Here is a 19,785-nt window from a genome sequence, read left to right as displayed (position 1 = left end):
CCCTTATATTACCCGCCAGTTTCATGGCCAGTCCCCCGTAATGGGTAGGTGCCAAGAATCTGTACAGTTAACCGTTGAACAGAGCGGCCGAGTGATGTGTTTCGACAGGTTAACCTACTAGGCGCATACAGAGATGCAGTAGAGGCACCTGTGAATGCTGTCCATCAGCAGTTGAACATCGCTTTTCAACCCAAACCGTTGCAGTTCGGTGGCTTTCGAGTGCTGCGGCCACACGCAACGATGAACGGATCACACGAGGGAGTTCCGGGACAAAAGCCTCCACACGTTAATCCATGGTGGTTCTTCGGACCAGTCCTCAGACCGGTACTCGGCAGCGGAGACACAGACACCATCAATTTCTTGCGTGGCCTGTTCGACGGAGTGGCACCCATTGGCCGGACCAGTCAGGCTGGATACAGCGTACGGGCGCCAGACTGGGCACAGGTTCGCTTGACGCCTATCCAGAAGGACGTCTACCGCGAACACATCACGACGGCTCAGCGATCAATAGAAGAAGTAGAAGCGTATCGGAAGGCGAACGAAATCGCTGTCACGGGGAGCGATGTTCCCAAGCCTGTCTTGCGCATCGACGAAGCTGGCTTCCCTGAACTCGTAACGAAGGCTGTCGGGGTACGCAACCCAGGCTCGACGCCCAGCGCGGTGCAAGCTCAGTGCTGGCCCGTAGCGCTTAAAGGTAAAGACCTCGTCGCCGTCATCTACGATGGATCAAAAGGCAAGCATCTCGCCTACCTCGTCCCGGCCATCATCCACATACTGAACCAGCCAGCTGTGTTTAGCGGCTACGGACCTTTAGTGCTGGTCCTTACGGCGACGCGCGAAGCGGCCCTACAGATTCGGGAAGTTGCCGATGCTTTCATCACGAGGTCAGGAATTCGGACGATATATCTCCTACCTGGAGAACCCCGGGAACCGCAACTCAAGCAGCTCGAGGAAGATGCCCACATTTGCGTCGCCACGCCAGGCCGACTCGTGTCTTTCATGGAGGAGTCTAAGATAAGCCTACGCCGCTGCAGTTTCCTGGTGCTGGACGAAGCTGACCAGATGGTGACAATGGGCTTCGGGAAGCAGCTTCGCACCATTGCCGATAACACCCGTCCTGATCGCCAGACCCTCGTGTGGCTTTCCTCCCGCACGAAGGACGCGAACCAACTAATAGAAGACTTAACGAGTGACTCCATAACTGTCACCATTGGGGTGGCTACCCACGAGGGAGACAACTTCGAGGTCGAACATATTGTTTGTGTTAGCGAGACGATTGAGAAGGAGGAGAAACTCACAGCCCTTTTCAATGATACCCTTAGCGTCGAAGGTGACAAGGCCATCGTGTTCGTCGAAAGGAAGCAAACGGTGGATGATCTCGTGTGCAATCTGCGCCTCCAGGGTTGGCTCGCCGTCGGCATACACGGGAAGAAGACTGAACAGGAACGTGACTACGCGCTGAATGCTCTGCGGGTCGGTAAAGTGTCCATACTGGTGGCAACCGACGCGGCTGCTAGTACTCTAACAGCACTGAAAGTGCGTTTAGTCGTGAGCTATGATTACCCTAGCAGCGAGGATGAATACTCGCGCCGCTTCATGAATGCAGCTCGGCCCGGAGGAACAGGCGTGATGTGCACGTTCTTAGCACCGGATGAAACTCGGCGTGCCAAGGAGGTGATTTCGTTGCTTCGGAAGGCCAAGCAGAATATACCGCCGGAGCTAATTAATGTAGCAAAGAATGTTCCTAGGAGGTAGGCAGCGGATACTTACTACATCGTGTGACTAGGAACAGTCCATGCAGGAAAACTCTTGCTGGGAATTTGTGACTGTAGCCGTGTAATTATGGCTAATCAGATATATCATTGAGGCAACCTTCTGGTACAGTGCTCCCACCTTTTAAAATTGCCATTGCCTAAATTTAGCGAGAAGTGATGCTTATAACCTTAGAGTAAATGAAACAAATAACGTGTCAGAAGCTTTATTTGTGTGTACCTTACTGAGCAACAATCTACGTACGTACACTGCATACAAGGTATAGCATACTTGAACATTTGAGTGTTTCCTTAGGGTTTTTTGGGTTGGTGCTGTATACACCAGAGCACGCCTGTCTCGCACCCAGGCTGCTGGCGAGCCGAGCGGATACTCTCGCACCCAGACGCCGGGCTGACCGGGGCTGCCAAGGCGCGCGCGGGCTGCACCAAGTAAACAGGGCAAGCTGCAGTTCTGAGTCCTTAAAGTGCGAAAAAGTACCCGTTCACGCCGCTTCAGCGTATAAGAGCTCGTCTGGGCTCTACTGCGTTGTCTTTGGATGTCAAAACAAGCAGCGCAACAAGAGGATATTAGCGTTGTCTGCGACGATTACGACGCGCCACGGAAATAGTGCCGGTGCGGTGTTTTCAGCTTCGCCGCGAGTGGATAACTGTGATTCAAGCAGAAAAACTAGGAACCGAGTGAAAATGCGCGAGTAAGTACACTAACTGCGTGTTTTCTGCAGTGTGATGCCCACCTATTTCATTTTGCGAACGTAATTTGCGTGACACGCAGCTGGGTTGAAGGCAGGCGCGAGCTCTGTGTGGGGGTGCACTTCATACCTTTGAGCGTTTCCTTTGACGAAAATCTAGTGCAAGGTAGTGCTTTCTAGCACAAGCAATCAGCATGCTTTGTCACTTTCAAAGTAATATGATGCTTTAGTGCTTTTGGTGGCATCCACGCCTTCGAGATTTCGTCTTCAAAAGGTAATAAAGGCACGGTGCTCCTCAACAGCTGGCCAGAATTTCGTGTTTTCATGTCAGTGTTTGATGTCCCCAAATTTATTTGGACACGAGGCACCCAGCTGCACATAATACATATATTGGCACGTAAGTAAACAGTACTCGCGCCAGTGTCCTTTACGTCGCAGGCGTAGCTAACCGGCTTAACTAAGAGTAGCACAGTTTCGCTTGTAAAGCACCATCGTTAGAAGAATAAAATCGCGCAAGTAGCTTCCAAAATGAATCGGTGAACGATACTGCAAGTTATACTCTCTGAAAGCACGCTTTTGTGAGCAAGACGCATTATTGTAAGAGTGCTCGTGAAACAAAAATTACGTTCCGCGAAGCTACCCGTAAAGCGTACTCTAATTATTACGCGATGCATGCTGAAATGATGAGCTTTCACAAAACTTTGTGCACAAATTGTAATATGGGGCAACAAAACATCGTTTCAATCTTTCTCGAGCTGCACTGCAATTACGATTCACGCGTACTGCTGCGAGAACATTTTTTTACAAATGTAACAGCGTACGTATTTGACGAGGTTGCTTCCGCAGCCGACTCAGCACGTACTGTATACATTGTGGACTTGCATGAGCAAGATGTTCTTGGTGTGCCAATAAAATCAGCGAAAATATCCAGGCTAGAAAAGACGCGAAACACGCTCTCCGACGGGCTGAGTCTCGGGAGTTTCACGTTTGCTCTGTGTAGCGTCTGCTGGCGTGGCAGCCTGCGCATGTTGTTTCGTCGCGTGTGCGACGAAACAACATGCGCGGTATCGATGGCGCGACGCGCGATGCAAATATGGCGATGCGCATGGAATTCGCTGTGTTCTGGTCTATACTTGAAGTCATATTCGTTTTTTGCTTATTTAGCTTTGTGCAATTTCCATTTGTGTCTTTTTTGACTACAGCGATGATTAGCCTTTCTTTTTTGTTACACACTTTTGTTTGTTTTCTGTATCTCAAGCATTACTCGTATGTCGATATAAATATTAGGCGAAGAACAATTGTACTGTAAATATGGCAGTATGGCTCTACCAAGGCATTACGTGATGAACAATCTTGATCAGACTTATATTCTCCTTATTAAAACAAATATCACGCGGTCCGTAATGCATTCGCCTAAGATGAGTCGAATGTACAAGCCATCTTCTTATTCTTTGTCTCCTCAGTATATTGTATTGATCCTCCTAAATAAGAAGTATTCCATGGCTTATGAGCAGGATGTACTGTGTTAATGGAGTGTTGAGCTTCGAGGAGTTCTTTTTATCAAGGCAAACATTCGCAATATTTTTTCAACAATCGCATTAGTTCATTGCGAATGTGTATTAATCAAATAACATCAGCGTTGACACTTGTAACAGTATTATAAACACGTATCATTACGACGGCAGTCTTCTGTCTATAATTTCGCGTTTTATGAATTGAGGGGATTGATTCTTCTGCTTAGGAGATAAGCGGTAGTGTACCAGTAAGTGAATAATGTATTCACGTGCTCATTGTGTATTTCCGCATCATGAAGTCTGTGCTAACGCACCTTGGAATGTTCTCCTGGAAAGTGTATGCTATTTATTTAGCCAAAACCTAGTGACGTTGGTGCTGGCGTAAGACGAGGTGCGTGGCACATTCCGGCTTTGCGTTGCGGCTCGTTCTTCGTACGCGCACTTCCTTTCTTGTTATGCGAAATGACTTGCTTTGTATGATTTGTTCTTGCGCTCTCTATGTTTCTTGACTGACGGCTGGGCAACCATATCAAACATGCAAATAATGTGGCATCTGCATGAAACACGGGTCGTTCCTGTAGTGTATGCCCGCGTGAATGCGCGCACCGATATTCGTTAGTTCTTCCATATAGAGCTTGCGTTTTGCCCATGATACAAACAAGTTTTTTTGACACCGGTTGTCACATGTGCGGGAAGAACTCCCCGTGCGTCAACAGATATGCGCATATTATAGATCTATGTTACTGGTGTGCCTTTCCATTTCCTAATAAAATCCATAAAAACATTTCTGCATTTTTAGGTTTGCTTCTCTGTCTGGAATGAATGTTGTGTTATAGTGCAGGAGAGACGTGGAGGATTCGACTCTAACTTCGTACATCTATGCAAACTTGGCTTCAGAAGACTTATTTGCATTATATCACAACGTTTAGCTGTAAACATAAGAAAGCGTTCACGATTTGTAAAAAAAAAATCTAAACAAACGTTTAGATGAGTTTACACTCACCTTGCGACAGGACGTTCGCCCACAGACCTTCGCAAGAGTAAACAGAAGAGAAAGGCAGGCCGTTTCGCACGAGAAGCTCGCCCTGCCGAAGAGCTATCTGACAAAAACGCCGTCGCACAATCTAGTGTCGTGACTCCAAACCACTTACGGGTATCAGCAATGTTAAGCTTACATGTGGTCTCAGTTCTTTGAGGGAAAAAGTCAGGCGTGCAGGCGCTGGTATACTATACTCGGCGACAACTTTTCTTAACAGCACTGAGGAAGCTACAGAACCGGAGCGCGTGCCTGCTACCGGCCTAAAGAATAGTACTTAAGCTTACTGGTAATTTTCTCATTTGCCTTGCTGAAATAAATATTGCTTTATTTATTATTCGCCTCAGACAGTTGCTTGAAGTCGTAGATAAAGTATAGGTATTGTTTACCTTGCAAGAATGCCTTCCTTCTCTTTCCATTTCTCAGGGAGCACCACCTTTTCAGCACACCCGTTTTCCAAAGTAAACATGGCGTCCATGACGTTGTGTGTCAGTGTGCGGCCGCAAACGCGCAGTTTAGTGCTCCAAGATAAATATACTCGTAATATGACACTGAAATGTACACTCCGCAATCGAAATGTCTCCCCGATTCACACTTTTCGTGTGTATGTTTTTCTAAACGCGTTAACGATGGGAGCGAGCAAAAGCGAAATCAGCCGCAAGCTGCCACACTACTTGCGGAGCAACACGAATATGCGGAAGCCCCGCCTGCGTAGCCTTCGCTCCACTCTCAAGATAAGTTGTCGCCTAGTATAGTGAATACCCTGGACTCTTGCTAGCATTCTGCGAACTATTTTGACTTTATCTGGCTGCAAGGTGTTGTAGAAGGTTGCCTATTAGGCACAGGTCGTAAAATATAGATATGCCATCTTTATTTAAATGAAGTTTATTATAAAGAGAAATTCAAACTACCCTCAAGAGTACAATGGAATTGCAAATATCATAGCTGAAAATGTTATTCATTCTTGAAGGTTTCCAGTGGCTGAGCAGTTTTGCGTTTTGTCGGGAGGTGTATTCGGTTTAGAAATATCATGAAACAGTCACAGTGAAAGTGTTGCTGCTTTCAAGTTATTACCAAATCGTTTTATTGTAGTAAAGCATGCTTCTAAGGAATGAAATCAGAAATTGATTCCGAAGCTTGTCCAAGAACAGCAGGTTGAGTCTTTACGCAAGAACAAGAATGGCGCTAAATTCTCTCTTTGTATTACGCCAGGCGGTGATATTGGAGTGTGTCGTTCGATGCTTTTACGCTCTGCATGATAGTGCCGAGTATAATCAGCGCAAAAATAAATGTTTAATAAATGCACGCCCTATTGTCCACAGTGTACGTTAGCGCTAAACCGTCGGCTTAACGCGGCTTGTAGCGAACGCGGTATATATAGTTTTATATGCTACCGCAACACCCCCAAACAAGCCGTTAGCCAAGACGATCTCAATAAGTGTATGCTGTGCCTGAAACTGGGGACGTAGCGCCACGAACAAGAGTTTTCTTAGCTGCGTTACCTTCTAGCACTGTAAAACACTTGCAAACGCATAAAAAAATATACCTTACCATTATTGGAACATGCCGTTGTGCCGCGTTTTCTCCTCGTTTATACGCCTTGTGCACCGCCTATAGAGGCGCCACTGATAACCACCTAGCGGGTGCCGCCGACAGTACGTGTGGGAAGCCGAGCAGACGACAGCGCTTTGCCCAGCTTTGCTGTGAGCAGATGAATGAAGTTCGCGGCTGCTATTTCCCCTTCGTGCGGGTGCCATACAACTAATTCTGCACTGGCAGCTGCAGGAAAGGCGCGGGCCTCTACGAAAGTGGACTTGTGCACGATGTTTGTCACAAACGAGCACTTAACTAAGCGCACGTCGCCGATTTCGAACGACGGAATGAAAGCGTGGCGCCGACGATTCGTGCGCGACAGAGCGCGTGCATCCAAAAAACAAGCATAAAAAGGCGCCGGGCGCGCGCCCCTTACCCTCTCCGCAGAAGACGCCACCGACACAGCCAACGAACGCGAAAGATCGGAATATTCGAGAAAGCAAAGCAGAGCCAGCGGCGCCGTCTGATTCCGCAGACAAATCGGTGAGAAGATCTCGTCCTTTCCCTAGCTTTCACTGTGCTACGCACAGAAGAATCATACGCACCTTCCCGAACCCAGGCGCGAGCCGATACAGGCAATGCAAGCGCGCGGCGGCGGAGAGTCAGTCAGTGAGGAGTTAGTCGGCGAAGAAGTTATGTCGTTCTAGTGATAGCATCGTTCGCTCGACCGCAGAAGACGTGTTGTTTGATGATCTAGTGCTGTGAGTAAAGTATCAAGCGATGACAGTGACAAGTTTTGAAGAGGGTCGCCCAGAAGACATGTGATGACCGACTGCGGAGGAGAACGAACGTCCGCGTGGAGTGAATCGTCATGCCGGTGAATATCAAAGGTGCGTCGCGCAGACCAGCGCAATAAGACCCTGCTATGAGGTGCAGCTCGTCGTGAATATCCGCTTTGTTTTGTTTACAAAGGTGACGTCTCAATCACTTCTTGTTCTTTCTGAAGTCAAACATTGCTGCATTTCTGTTTCTGGAAATAATAAATATGGAACTTAGCTTGATAATAGCGCGGTACATGTACCGCGCTAGTACAAGCTAAGTTCATGGATGACCAACTCGCCCGAACTACAACACTTCTGAAATATAGGACGTCTGAGCGAAGTGCCCTGCACGATGGTCGAACCGAACCAACGCATGCTCAGGCTGATAACTTTGGTCGTCTACCAGTGCCAACATGATCGAGTGCATCCAGCGAGCACCGATATGGCATAACTAAAGCATTAGAACAAGAAGCGACGTGTTAACCCGCACAATGACAAAGCGGCTCGTCTTTGCCAACGAACAGCGGCCATTCATTGCTTCCGTCGCTCTTGCTCAGGAGGCCTTGCGGTAAGTGAGTAAAACCGTGTTCCGGGCGCGTTTTTGTAGGGGTTTGAGCACTCTACTCCACAGCAATTTTTATTCGACATCCCTTGAAGTTTCGGCCATCACACATACGACGAACGTTGCTTATTTCGCTACGGAAACGTGAACAACGCGGAAACACGTACAACGACGTAGGAAACCACAGCGGCCGTGTGCTTGCTTTCCCGAGAGTAATGACTGAATTCGCCGCCTCTAGCGCTTCCGTCGGCGCGCACTAGGCGTATAGAGCGCACTGACTCAAACGTGGCTTACTCCGAGTGTGTTGTTTAGCGCCATCATTGAAAGTGTTCTTCCCTTTGAATAAACAAAAATGGGGGACACTTAAGCTTCGACTTTAAGAGTTGAACGCGATAGCGAAATCCGGCACCTAGTGCACACTTCAACCGCAAAGTGCATAGTTATAATTGTGTGTTGTTACACACACACGCCCACAGACACACACACGCGCGCGCGCTATGTATCTATAATAATGGTACAGGTTTTCGATCTAAAGCACTTCCTTGTGCTAGAGTCGAGACATATTTCTCACAATGTCTCAAGATGGCAGGCCATCATCTAACATTTGCTGTTTGCTTGGTCAACGCCTCCTCTAAAAGGAGTTGGCTTGATGTATTTTCCGCTAGATGGACATAGTTGTCCATTTTTGGAGCTGGTTAAAAGTTCGTGTGTGTTTTCAGCGGCGATGGCTGCACTATCTCGGCTTTTTTCGGAGCATCGCGTCGCGTAAAAAACGTGGTTTGATGGCCTCGCCAACGCGCCTCAAATCGCCGAATGGGCTCATTTTCGTCGTGACACCTGCCGAACAAAATGCGTTAAGGAGACTCCTTGCACTACATGACATTTAGTAGTGTTTTTTCGCGAAGTAGTTGCAAATATCATCGTGGCTTTGTGGTAGGACACCTGCTTGTCACGCAGACGGCCCGTGTTCGATCCTCAATGGCACCGAAGATTCTTATTGTGTATTTTATTTGCATCTTTGTCGATTTTTTGGTCGCGGACGATTTTTCGCTCACAAGCGGCGTAAAGACGCCGACACCGAGGGCGGCATTTCTGCGAAACGAGCTCTCTAACGCTATCGAGTTAAAAGAATAGAAAAAAAGAAAGGTGGGCAATGCACAACCAGCATCCATACTATACCGACTCTGGAGTTTCATACAGGCTGATTACATGACCTCCAGACAGGCGTGGCCCTATCGAAAATGTGTGTTTTTAATTACGTTGCTGTAAGCTTTACTAAGTCGGAAAACGTACTTACAGAACTCCATGCTGTGTGAATGAATATTGTTTTTCATTTTCGCGTATTAAAAGTGGACTGTTACGCGACGCACTGTGTCAGAAGTTGATAAATCATATATTAGATACGAATTAAGTCTTTTCTACGGATCTAACAAACACGCCATATAATACAGAAGAGATGCATTTGAATATATAAATAATATTGGTATACTGCAAATTCCATTACGAGCAGAGGCCAATGCGGCCCCGAAAGTCACTGCGAAAAGCCTCGAGTAGTGCTGAAAAAGTGAACTTTCATGAAATATTCGCTACAGCTTTCGCAGTGTTATTCAAGACAGCTTTCAGTTTATCTCCGTCGATAATTTGATTTCAAAAGTTGTACACTTTCAACATTTTCTGAGGTCCTTAGTGGTCCCCCCACCGCATCCTTTACATCATCTCTAAACCACCACCTTAATTAAATCTCAAGTAACATGTGCTGTCGTAAGGTTTGTTTTTTACACATAAAGTAACGAAATGAGTTTGAGACCCCTGCAGGCTCACTCCATTTGTACTACAAGCACCTACGTCCATCTTTTTTGCATTCACCCCTTATTCGAGTTCACTTGCACGGGGTAAGAAACCGGACGTGCGTGTTGTTGACCTCTCCGCCCTTCCCTTATTTCACCACCTTCTTTCTTCTCCTCCACGTCAAAAGCTTTGAATAAACAATCGCGCCATCTCCCACTAAAGGGGACCATGAGGCGATGCGAAGCAGCGTTTCGGCATGTCGAGCCCGCATTTCAGAGGAGGAGTGGAGAGGGGGAGGGGCGAGGGAGACGGGAGAAGGGCGGTGGAAGGGCGATGGGAGGGGGGAAGGAAATGGTGGAACTGAAGCGGAGATGGGGAGTGGAGATGAGGTATGTGGAGAGGGTGTTGGCACGCGCAGTAAGGGTGGTCACGCCGCACACCACCGGTTTGAACACCGCCATAGGATGCTTCGCATCTAATAATTATTCAGACAGCCTCCCAGGCCCATCCACTCCAATTTTCTGTAAAGGGTGCAACACTGCAGGTAATCTATTGTAGGGACAGAACAAACTTGAGGCAATGCAGCGGTTGCTGAAAACTCGCCATTTTCTTGAAACTCCTACAGCACTGACTTACTTTATAGTAGCGGTAGTTTCTCCAAAATGCTCCGTGCTGTGAAAAGATCGAAAAATATAATCCTGAATATGTTTAATAACGTTAAAAAAATGTTTGTTGCCTAGCGGAACCAATGGCTTGCATTTAAAATAACACTTAAAGTAGATAAACTGCACAAACACCGGCTTTTGTGTTGCCTGGTTCATTTCTCTTGCGCCTGTGCATGCACGCCATGCCTTCTTTTATGGTGAATGTTTTCTTAGTAACTCAGCTTTCTGTAGGTCTGACCTCCATTTTTATTGGCCCATGCTCCTATCCGGATTTCGGTAGCATGTACTGAACGACATGACAACAATGGGCAGTTCCGTTTAAAATGTTGAAATCTTCCCTACTTTTAAGTTCTTCAAGAGATATACCTTGAGGGGCAATACTTCGAATGACTGACTATCAGCCTATAGATTCAAAAGTTGTTAAAAAAGCCCGAAACCAAAAAAGATCACTCTGTGAAATCTGTCTTGTGATTATTTTGTTAGATGTGTGTGTGTGTGTGTTTGTGTGTGTGCGCGAGTGAGTGAGTGAGTGAGTGAGTGAGTGAGTGAGTGAGTGAGTGAGTGAGTGAGTGAGTGAGTGAGTGAGTGAGTGAGTGAGTGAGTGAGTGAGTGAGTGAGTGAGTGAGTGAGTGATATTCATGCTAAGGTTGCACACATGGTAAAACAATACAGAAAGCATTGTGAATATTCACGCAGGGACAAGTGTCTGTTCACCTACGGAAATAGGTGCCCACTAGACGTCTTACGGTGCATTTCTATTGCAGCCAATAACGCCCCTATTCCTGTACCCTTAGCTTATGAACCGTATGCAAGCTTTAATGGCTAAGGAAAAAGAATAATTGACAGTACGCTTCCGGCCTTGTAATGTGTTTAATAACGATGATGTTTGCTTTTAAGACAGGAATGTCTGCTACGAATCCATTCACTAATAAATGACCGTCTTTGTAATCGGAGATCTCACGATCCAACTGCCGTATAAACATGTAAGATATAGTTCCACAGATAAGGGACATTCATTTCTTTGCAACGGGTGTTCTATAATGGCGATATTTTTCTCATAAAAACAATGCTTCGTTCTAAACCTCTCGCTACACATGAAAGCATTCGTCGGTGAAGTTAACGAACCAGCTGCAGTTTCCATTATAGAGAGATTCGTCCCGAAGATAATTAAAATTTTTTCGGTTGCTTGAGCCTTTTGTATATAGGATATTTACATGTGAAATAACGTTCGGGTGTTTTCATTATTTTGAGTCCCTTGACGACAATGCAAGTACGTACAGTTAGTATCAGTTAAAGCGCGGTGCAGTTGCAACGCTGCATGGAATCGCTGACACGTTTTACGGTTTGCGTGGTCGGTTATTTGCTTCATTAGGTATCTTCGAGTTTAAAATCGTGATTATAGTTATGCGCAAGGTCTGACACAGAAGACGTAAGAAACCATCTTGAGAGAGAGAGATGGATGAAGAGGAAAGCCGACAGGTTAACCAGATATTAGCATCGCGTTTGCTACCCTGCACTGGGGTGGGGAAATAGGTGTCGGAAAAAAAATTCCTGATCCCTCCGTCATAGGAATCGGTATAACACGTAAGTGAAACGTGTCGTAACATAAGTTGATGATTGTTTATAATGCATTGTTATATGAGAGCTTCTGCAATGTCTGCTGTTCTTTGGCAGATATAGCACCGCTTGATGTGGACGCACCAAGTAGACGTCTGGTGGCACATCTCCGTGCCGACGACTAAAGCCCATGATCTTGATTTAACCAATTTAAGACCTGTGGTAGCTGACGTTCTTAAGATGACTCTCGCGCAATGATGGCATAAACAAGCACACAATAAACACTGATACTTGATATGCACTCCTTCGAAGCGTCGTGAAACGCGAAGAGAAACGCTACGCGCGTCGTGTCTTCTGTTTGTTGTCGCGCCGTTTATTACACCAGAGCTTTACGTAAGCTTCTTCATAGTGACTAGCGCAAGGTACTGTCCAAAGTGCGCGCCAACTTCAGATTCTGAGGTGTTCCTTGTTATTTCTGGGACCAGTTTTAGACGCCGTAGTAGTGCAGCTGTTTGGGCGTTGTGCACCTGAGCAATTACTGCTCAGAAGCACATTGTGTGCAGCATAATTTTGTAGAAGGGCGTGGCCGCCACTCGTGGCTGCCGTGACTCCATTCCTTCGGCGGCAAGATGGCGTCGAAACGCTCGTTTCGACGCCAGTTTTGGGTCAGAAACGCTTTTTAAACCTCCTTGGAATCACATCATGTACATATACGCACAGCTATAGGCTTCGAAGCAATGTTATTAGATCATTTCGCTTAAAGGGGCCCTGCAACACCTTTCTTAGTTATACTGGAATAGTCTCATTATTGACGTATGACTCTTCACGAGTCATATGCCCCAAAAATTTTTCGAATCCCTCAAGTCTAAGTGGTGTTACCAAATTATAGAGATCACGTTCCGCAGCTTTCTCCCTCAACTCAACGCCGCGAGCGCGCGGAAAGCTAGGCAGCGAGTCGAGGGAGGGAGGGGAGGGAGCGCATGGGAGCGAGGCTCCGCCCAAGAGCGCCGGCGGAGTTTTTTTCTTCATTTTTTTCTCTCTGACGTCTGGGCGCAACCACGTGGTCTGTGCCGCCACTTCCGGTCGGCTTGCGTCGTTCTCGTCGAGCGGAGCCGATCGCACTGTGTATCGCGCGTGCTTGAAAACTGCGCGTCGGTTTGGTAATGTTGGGTGTGCACCTCGAACGCCGTAGTGTTTTCATCGCTCTGCCAACCATGGAAGCAAACCTGCGCGCTCGTTTGGAACGAATGACAGCTGAGATCGGTTTCGGCCCATACTCCGATACACCGCCTCGTAAGACGGCACTGGCAGACGACCCCGAAGCGCCGCCATTACCGGACGCCAGCATTGTTATCGGAGACACGCTGCGCCCCTGCCTCGGTCGGTCGTGAGAACGTGCCGACGATGCAGTTCTCAGCTGACGAGGCAACACTCGAACGGCTGCCACTCTCAACGGCAACCGGCGATGGTCAAAAGCACAGAAATATTCACGTTTTCGGCACTGCGCATGGCGAAGAAAACGGAACCACGCAACTACGAGCAGACAAGCTGTCGGTGAGACCGGAGGTGCTAATATTAATGTTTGTTAGGTGTTTTTAACGCGATAACAGAATATAAACATACATATTATCTACTTATTGAACTCAAAATTAACAATGAAAGTAATAATGAGGGTGTTATCGTGATTATAACATCAGCCAATGGTGGAACTGCCGACAATCGCGTCATATTTTGCGGACTAATACATCACTTGTCGAGAGAAGAGGGAGCGATTTTCAGCTGATTTTGAGAATTTATTGGAAATTACAGGCCGTGCGCATCGCTATAATATTTGGCTCGCGTGTTCTCGGGAGCCTCGACTACCGATCGGCAGCGCTTTTTGAGCATGCTCGAAAAGTGTTGCAGGGCCCCTTTAAGTTACGGCTACATGGCGGCTACATGGTGTGAGCCGCTGCCCGAACAAAAATAGTACACCCCCGTCCGTCCGTCCATCCATCCATCCATATCTATCTATCTATCTATCTATCTATCTATCTATCTATCTATCTATCTATCTATCTATCTATCTATCTATCTATCTATCTATCTATCTATCTATCTATCTATCTATCTATCTATCTATCTATCTGTCTGTCTGTCTGTCTGTCTGTCTGTCTGTCTGTCTGTCTGTCTGTCTGTCTGTCTGTCTGTCTGTCTGTCTGTCTGTCTGTCTGTCTGTCTGTCTGTCTGTCTGTCTGTCTGTCTGTCTGTCTGTCCGCCTTGTAAATCAATGCAATTCAATTCATTTCCCAGAAAAACAATCGGGAGGGACACCTGAGAAAAAAGTCGTCGCAGGAGCTTCTTGGCAAAACACACTTGTGGATCTTTAAACGTGCTTTATACCAGGTGAGAGATTCTGACGTCACATAAACACGTCGCTTAGTTGTGACTGTGTGTTTCGGACGTGGCATGCGCGCCTGTGATGTATATAGGAATACAAGGTGGTTCCCTCACCTCTTCTGGAGTAGAATTCTAGAGGTACATGCCCTTCTTAGCATCGTATTTAAGAATTGTTTCTCTATATTCGACTGCAACAGATCTGGAGGATATTACACACCTGCGTGAGCATGAGATTTTGCAACAGTTTCGAGAAAAGTGAACCTCAACTGCGTTTTACTTTATTTATATATCTGATGCTGGGGTATGAGATCCAGTCAGTTGCTTTGGCATTATTTTTAGTAAGCACGAAGAAGCCTATGCAATCGTTGGCTACTGTGTAAAACTGTGCGAAAAGAAGGACCTCGACGCGCGGGCAGTAATCAAACGCGCCGACGCTTGCGTCACCACCATACGGTACGCGCGTCACGGCAGCTGGTACCGTTCCTAAGAGTGTGCGGCGATGCAGCCGAAAATGAAAGGCTATCGCCTGACATGTCGCTAACGTGTTCATACCTTTTATTCACATTCGTCTTCTAGAGGAGGAGAAACGCAATGACAAAATGCAGAATAGCTAAAGACGCTCACACAGAAGCAATTGCAATGTTCGTACGCGCCGTAGAAAATTGATTCTTTGCTTTCTTATGCGACCGGTCTCCACCTTTCGCTGTTAATTCAGCGTTCGTATTCCAAGAGGTGATGCAACGCACGGGCCTCGTGCAAGCCTACGGCGTATAAGAATGACTGAAACGCAGATTGACCCATAGCCCTGTCTTCACTGTGAGATACATAGTGAAGAAATTACGGCGTTCCAGATAGTTACACCTTGTACAGGCGCAGTGTTGGTGACGGATATTCAGAATGTTGTCTCTCCTTCTAACAAGAGATATATTGAGAAACAATATACTTTAGGCGTTTTTAGTCTGTTAACAAAAGAAGCTTTCGGCAGTGATTAATTGCATGTTTGCTCTAACTCCGTGAATTACCTTAACTTAAAGGTGACTTCAAGCTGAACCTCGAAACATCCTGACATTGTGCGCTCTGTGGCGGCGACAGACATTCTATTATTATGTTAACCAATCGCCCGACTCTCTAACTTGCAGCATGTCGTCTTTCCGAAGTCTTGCCTAATGTTCAGCTTCACATGAATATGCAAATCAATAGAAACACAACGCTTTCATCCCAATTAATTTGCTGAAATGTAATCCCCGATGAGACACAGCTGATACCTCCTGGGATTATGAGCACTCACACTAGTGCATGTGACATACAAACACACTTGTCTATAACTCGTGTGCATTCTTAATAAACTATAACACCCAAAATTTAAATAAGCTACTAGCGAACGTACAGTGAAATAGAACGTCAGAGAGAAGGAAATATATTGTAGTAACCAGCGTTATGTGAATCCTATATGGAAACATCAGACTACTCTACATATGGTATGGTATGGTATGAAAAACTTCATTGAGGTCCTGCCCAAGCTGCAAATTTTATATCGAAATGTACGTATCCCAGACAAAGGTGTTAATGTTCAAATTTCCGTGCCAAAACAACAAAAAGAACTGGACACTGCGAAGAAAGACACATACAGAACACCAGCGCAAAGTGTCCACTGTTCAATGCGGTGCGGAACATCAGATATGTGCAGATTCTTCACAGCGTCCAGTTCATTTTGTAGACCGCGCAGTGAAAGCTGACCATGCTCATACCCCTGTCCGTTTAACTCTGTCGTCGTTACGTCAACGGAGGTGGCATCCGTGTCACACAGTCTACCTCAGGCCAAGGAAGCTAAACGGAGTGTTTCGCAAGGGGAGTTCGGCAATCTCCGTTAGCGGCGGAATGGAGTACTTTCGTCCCCAGTAATCTGTAGTTACGGAAAAAACTCCAAAAAAATTCAGCCTCTGTTCCCACAATAATGAATTTTATCAATATTAAGGTTCTTTCACTGCATAATTCATTCATAACATGAGTTTAACGAAAAAAATACGCGTATAAGTGCACATACTCTCCGCACTATGCCTCACGAAAAACCATCGTGCCGCCATTTTGAATAAGTGTATCCTAGTCCGTGTGCACCGTTGTGTTTACGATGCTATGGCATATTGTAGAATATATGCACTATTCGGCAGTCAACGGACAGATGTAGACTAATCTATACGTTATGACATTCACTTCCCTGCACATATCATTCTGGAATCTACTTTGCTTTTTTTTTTCACACCTTTTTTTTCACAAGTTTTTTTTTCACACCTTTTATTAATAATTGTTAGAACAGCCATTGCAGTCATCATGAAGCTGATACAGCAACCTACCTGCGAACGAAAAAAAAAATTCTGGATCCTTTACGTTTCGCCTTATCCGAAGAATTTTACTGTTTGATTTGCATCTCTCTCGATTTTTCGCTCACGGGCAACGCTGATTTTTCGCTCACAGCCAAAGACGCCAACGCCGACACCGGAATTTATGAGAAGCCAGCTCTTTAGCGCTATCAGGCTAAAATGAATTGTGACAACGTGAGATGAGAAGTAACCTCGATAAAAGATCAGATTACCATATCAGAAACGGCTGATCGCCAGCAAACTTACGATCGAGAGAGCATCAACTATCAGAAAACGGCGCCTACAAATACACTGTGGCCAGCGCACCTTCGAGGGCTGCATTTCTGTACACTCGCCGGCGCTCAGTTTTTTGTGTACGACGCCGCCACCGAAATCCGCGAATGAGAAAACCCGTGGTTATCCCAAGGAGGTTAAAAAAAAATTGCTGGAGTGGCGATTATTGCGTAAGAGTGAAGCCGTGCCCACCAAAAGATGGCGGCTGCCGTCGCCATCTTAGTAGGGGCACGATAAATCACCGGGGTTTGGCGAAGGAAACGAGCGTTTTCCACGCACGCCAGGCGAGTTTAATACGGCAACTTTTACGGGTCAGATACTGCTCCAAGCGTGTCTTTGTGTTACTAGTTTTGATCAGTAAGCCTCAAAGTCATGGCAAATTTTATTGGAGATCAATCGGCAATACTCCACTCGACGGGTTACTTTTGTCGGCAACAACTATCCTTTATTTTATATTTAACGTAGTATTTATACTAACAGATCAAAGCCATTTCATCTCTTAGTAGGCACCACCAGAAAAGAGCATGTTTCCGAGCTCTTTGGTGGGCAAAAGCTGGCTTCACTTGTGATGGCAAGGCGTTGCGAGAGCTTCCACTCCAGAATTTTTAAAGACGATAGTCTTTCTTGGGGAACTTAAACGCAGAAACTTTGGTCTGTCTTTCTGTCTGTCTGTCTTTCTGTTTGTCGGCACGTCCCTCGATTCAGCCACTCGGCCAAAGTTGAACCCCTTGCACAAGGGCCAGCCATAGTGAACGGCTCACTAGGTTCATACTTGTCTACATGGTTGATCAAAAAGCAAACATTACGCATATCTGAGGCGCAACATCACTAGGTAAGTATTAGGTGGTGTGTTCCTTTAATAGAAAATACATAGATACGTAATTCTAGAGACCCTAGTTTCTTAAGCTGCGCTGAAAATGCGACTGCGCCGAAACTTGGCTTCCTCCGTGCCTGCCCTCTGCGCGAGCTCATTGTTGTGTTTCGGTTTCAGTACTTCTTCTTCTTCTTCTGTGGTTATTAGGGAAAGGAAAAAGGCAGCTAATTTCTCTCTGCCTATAGGCGACACGGCGCAGTGCCTTGTAGGGTGGGGTAAGGAGGGAATAAAAGAATAGTGGGAAAATAGAGAGAAAAGTGATAGGAGCACATCCATCCAACGAAGAGAAAAGAGGACAGGAAAGATGGGGAAACAGTCACGGGAGTTCAGGGACGGGTCCGCGAAACACAGCTAGAGGCACGGTGCACAACATCGGCGAAGCGGCGAAGGCCCCGTCGATGAGCGGCGTACGGCATAGCGGGCGAGGAGTCCGTCACGGGGCGCCGGTCAGCGAGAGGTACGAGGAGTAATCCAGGACATCGCGGCAGGCACGTCCGTCTTGCTTGAAATCCAGCGAGCGAGCTCAGTTCCGCTCTGGCATTCCTGCTTTACCCAGGCGACGTGACTATAAAAGAGTGTGTGGAGAGTACTCGTTGAGTGCGGACGTTTCTTCTGCTTCGGCGCTTCGCGCCAAACCGCGTGTTCGGGCTGGCTGGCGTCCCCGCCGGTCTTGCCTGCTGCTGCGCCGGGACTACCAGCCGGCAACACAGCATTCACGTTTCCCGACGTATTGCCAGATGGCGTTCATATCTCACGCAGTGCCTCTTCTATCGTCTTTACACGACATTTGCAGCGAAGCACGCAGATACGCGGCCAATTTTTTTTTTAAACCTCCTTGGGTTATCCTAATCTGATTTCTCGGCCCGCCTAAAGACAGCGCAACTGCCGTTTCATGTGTCTTTCGTCATGCAGTAGATTCGGAGGGCCCTCTCGCTATAGGCACCGTACACTGGCTAGAGGGAGCTGCGTTCCTCGCACTGGCCCGTCCCAAGTCCGCTGACATTGGCCGTTAGGGGCACGCAGAAAGTAGACGCGCTCACGCGTCCCCCGTGTAGCCCGGCCACAATCCGCGCACTCGCACAGGGAGGGAGACGCGCGCATCGCGTTCAATTTTGGCGGACCCCGTCTCATTATTTCTTTTTTTATCCGCTAGGCTTTGCGCTCTGGCGCTGCAGTCGCACTGGAAAACTCGACTGTACGGTGCCTATTGTCAGGATAACAAGGCATTTTGTTGTGTTAGGGATTATCGCCTGATCGTGGGCCCATTGTGTGCCTAATGAGTCTCACTGTACGGTTTCGTCACCAAGCGAGGGTATTAGGGTTGCGGATTTATATGTATAACGACCACGCGTTTCGAAATGCCTAATTGCGAGTAAATATGAGGGGTATTAGAGCAGAGAGACGAGAGTTAAGTTACGAAAGCTCGATGCTGTACTCTGGTGTAGATTGCTTCGGTGGTTTCACCAATGATTGAAAGAGAGTATTTATTTTTTGCCTGTGCGTCGTCTTCACCAACACTACACAATTAGTGGCGGAAACTTGCAGAAGCTAAGCGAGCATGAACGTTTGTAGAGCTTCGCATCTTGACCCAATTGAGGACGCATTTACGCAAGGGGACATCACGTGACTTTATTTCGCGTTCACCTTGGAACACAGCCTATTGGAAAGCCCATTGTCTATCGTAGATAATTATCAAGCGGTTTCGCAGAGATTGCCGACAATGCGCTTTTTGAAACACACATAGTGCTTGCCGTACCTAATTCTGTTGGAGTATGTACTAGCGTAGTGCTGTGAAGTGTTTAGGAAGTTTTGTTCTAATTACAGGGATCGCTGACAGGGCGCTGCATTTTTATCCACAATGTTATCAAACTGAGGTTTAATGAAACTATTCGAAGCTGATTTTTTTTTTGTCACCAACTGCGTGTATTGAAATGATCCATCCTC

General features: G+C 46.8%; 1 protein-coding gene across 1 annotated transcript; it reads left to right on the top strand.

Moving 5' to 3' along the window:
* Positions 1-240: 240 nt before the first annotated feature.
* LOC119405518 (probable ATP-dependent RNA helicase DDX5) lies at positions 241-1,755 on the top strand. The gene has a single exon (XM_037672351.1). It carries the CDS (start codon positions 241-243, stop codon positions 1,753-1,755), a length of 1,515 nt encoding a protein of 504 aa, XP_037528279.1.
* The last annotated feature ends 18,030 nt before the right edge of the window (positions 1,756-19,785 follow it).

The sequence above is a fragment of the Rhipicephalus sanguineus genome, chromosome 9, assembly GCF_013339695.2.
Source record: "Rhipicephalus sanguineus isolate Rsan-2018 chromosome 9, BIME_Rsan_1.4, whole genome shotgun sequence".
Lineage (NCBI taxonomy): Eukaryota > Metazoa > Arthropoda > Arachnida > Ixodida > Ixodidae > Rhipicephalus > Rhipicephalus sanguineus.
The sequence above is the reverse complement of the archived record's forward strand: the minus strand, read 5'-3'. Positions and strand labels throughout refer to the sequence as shown.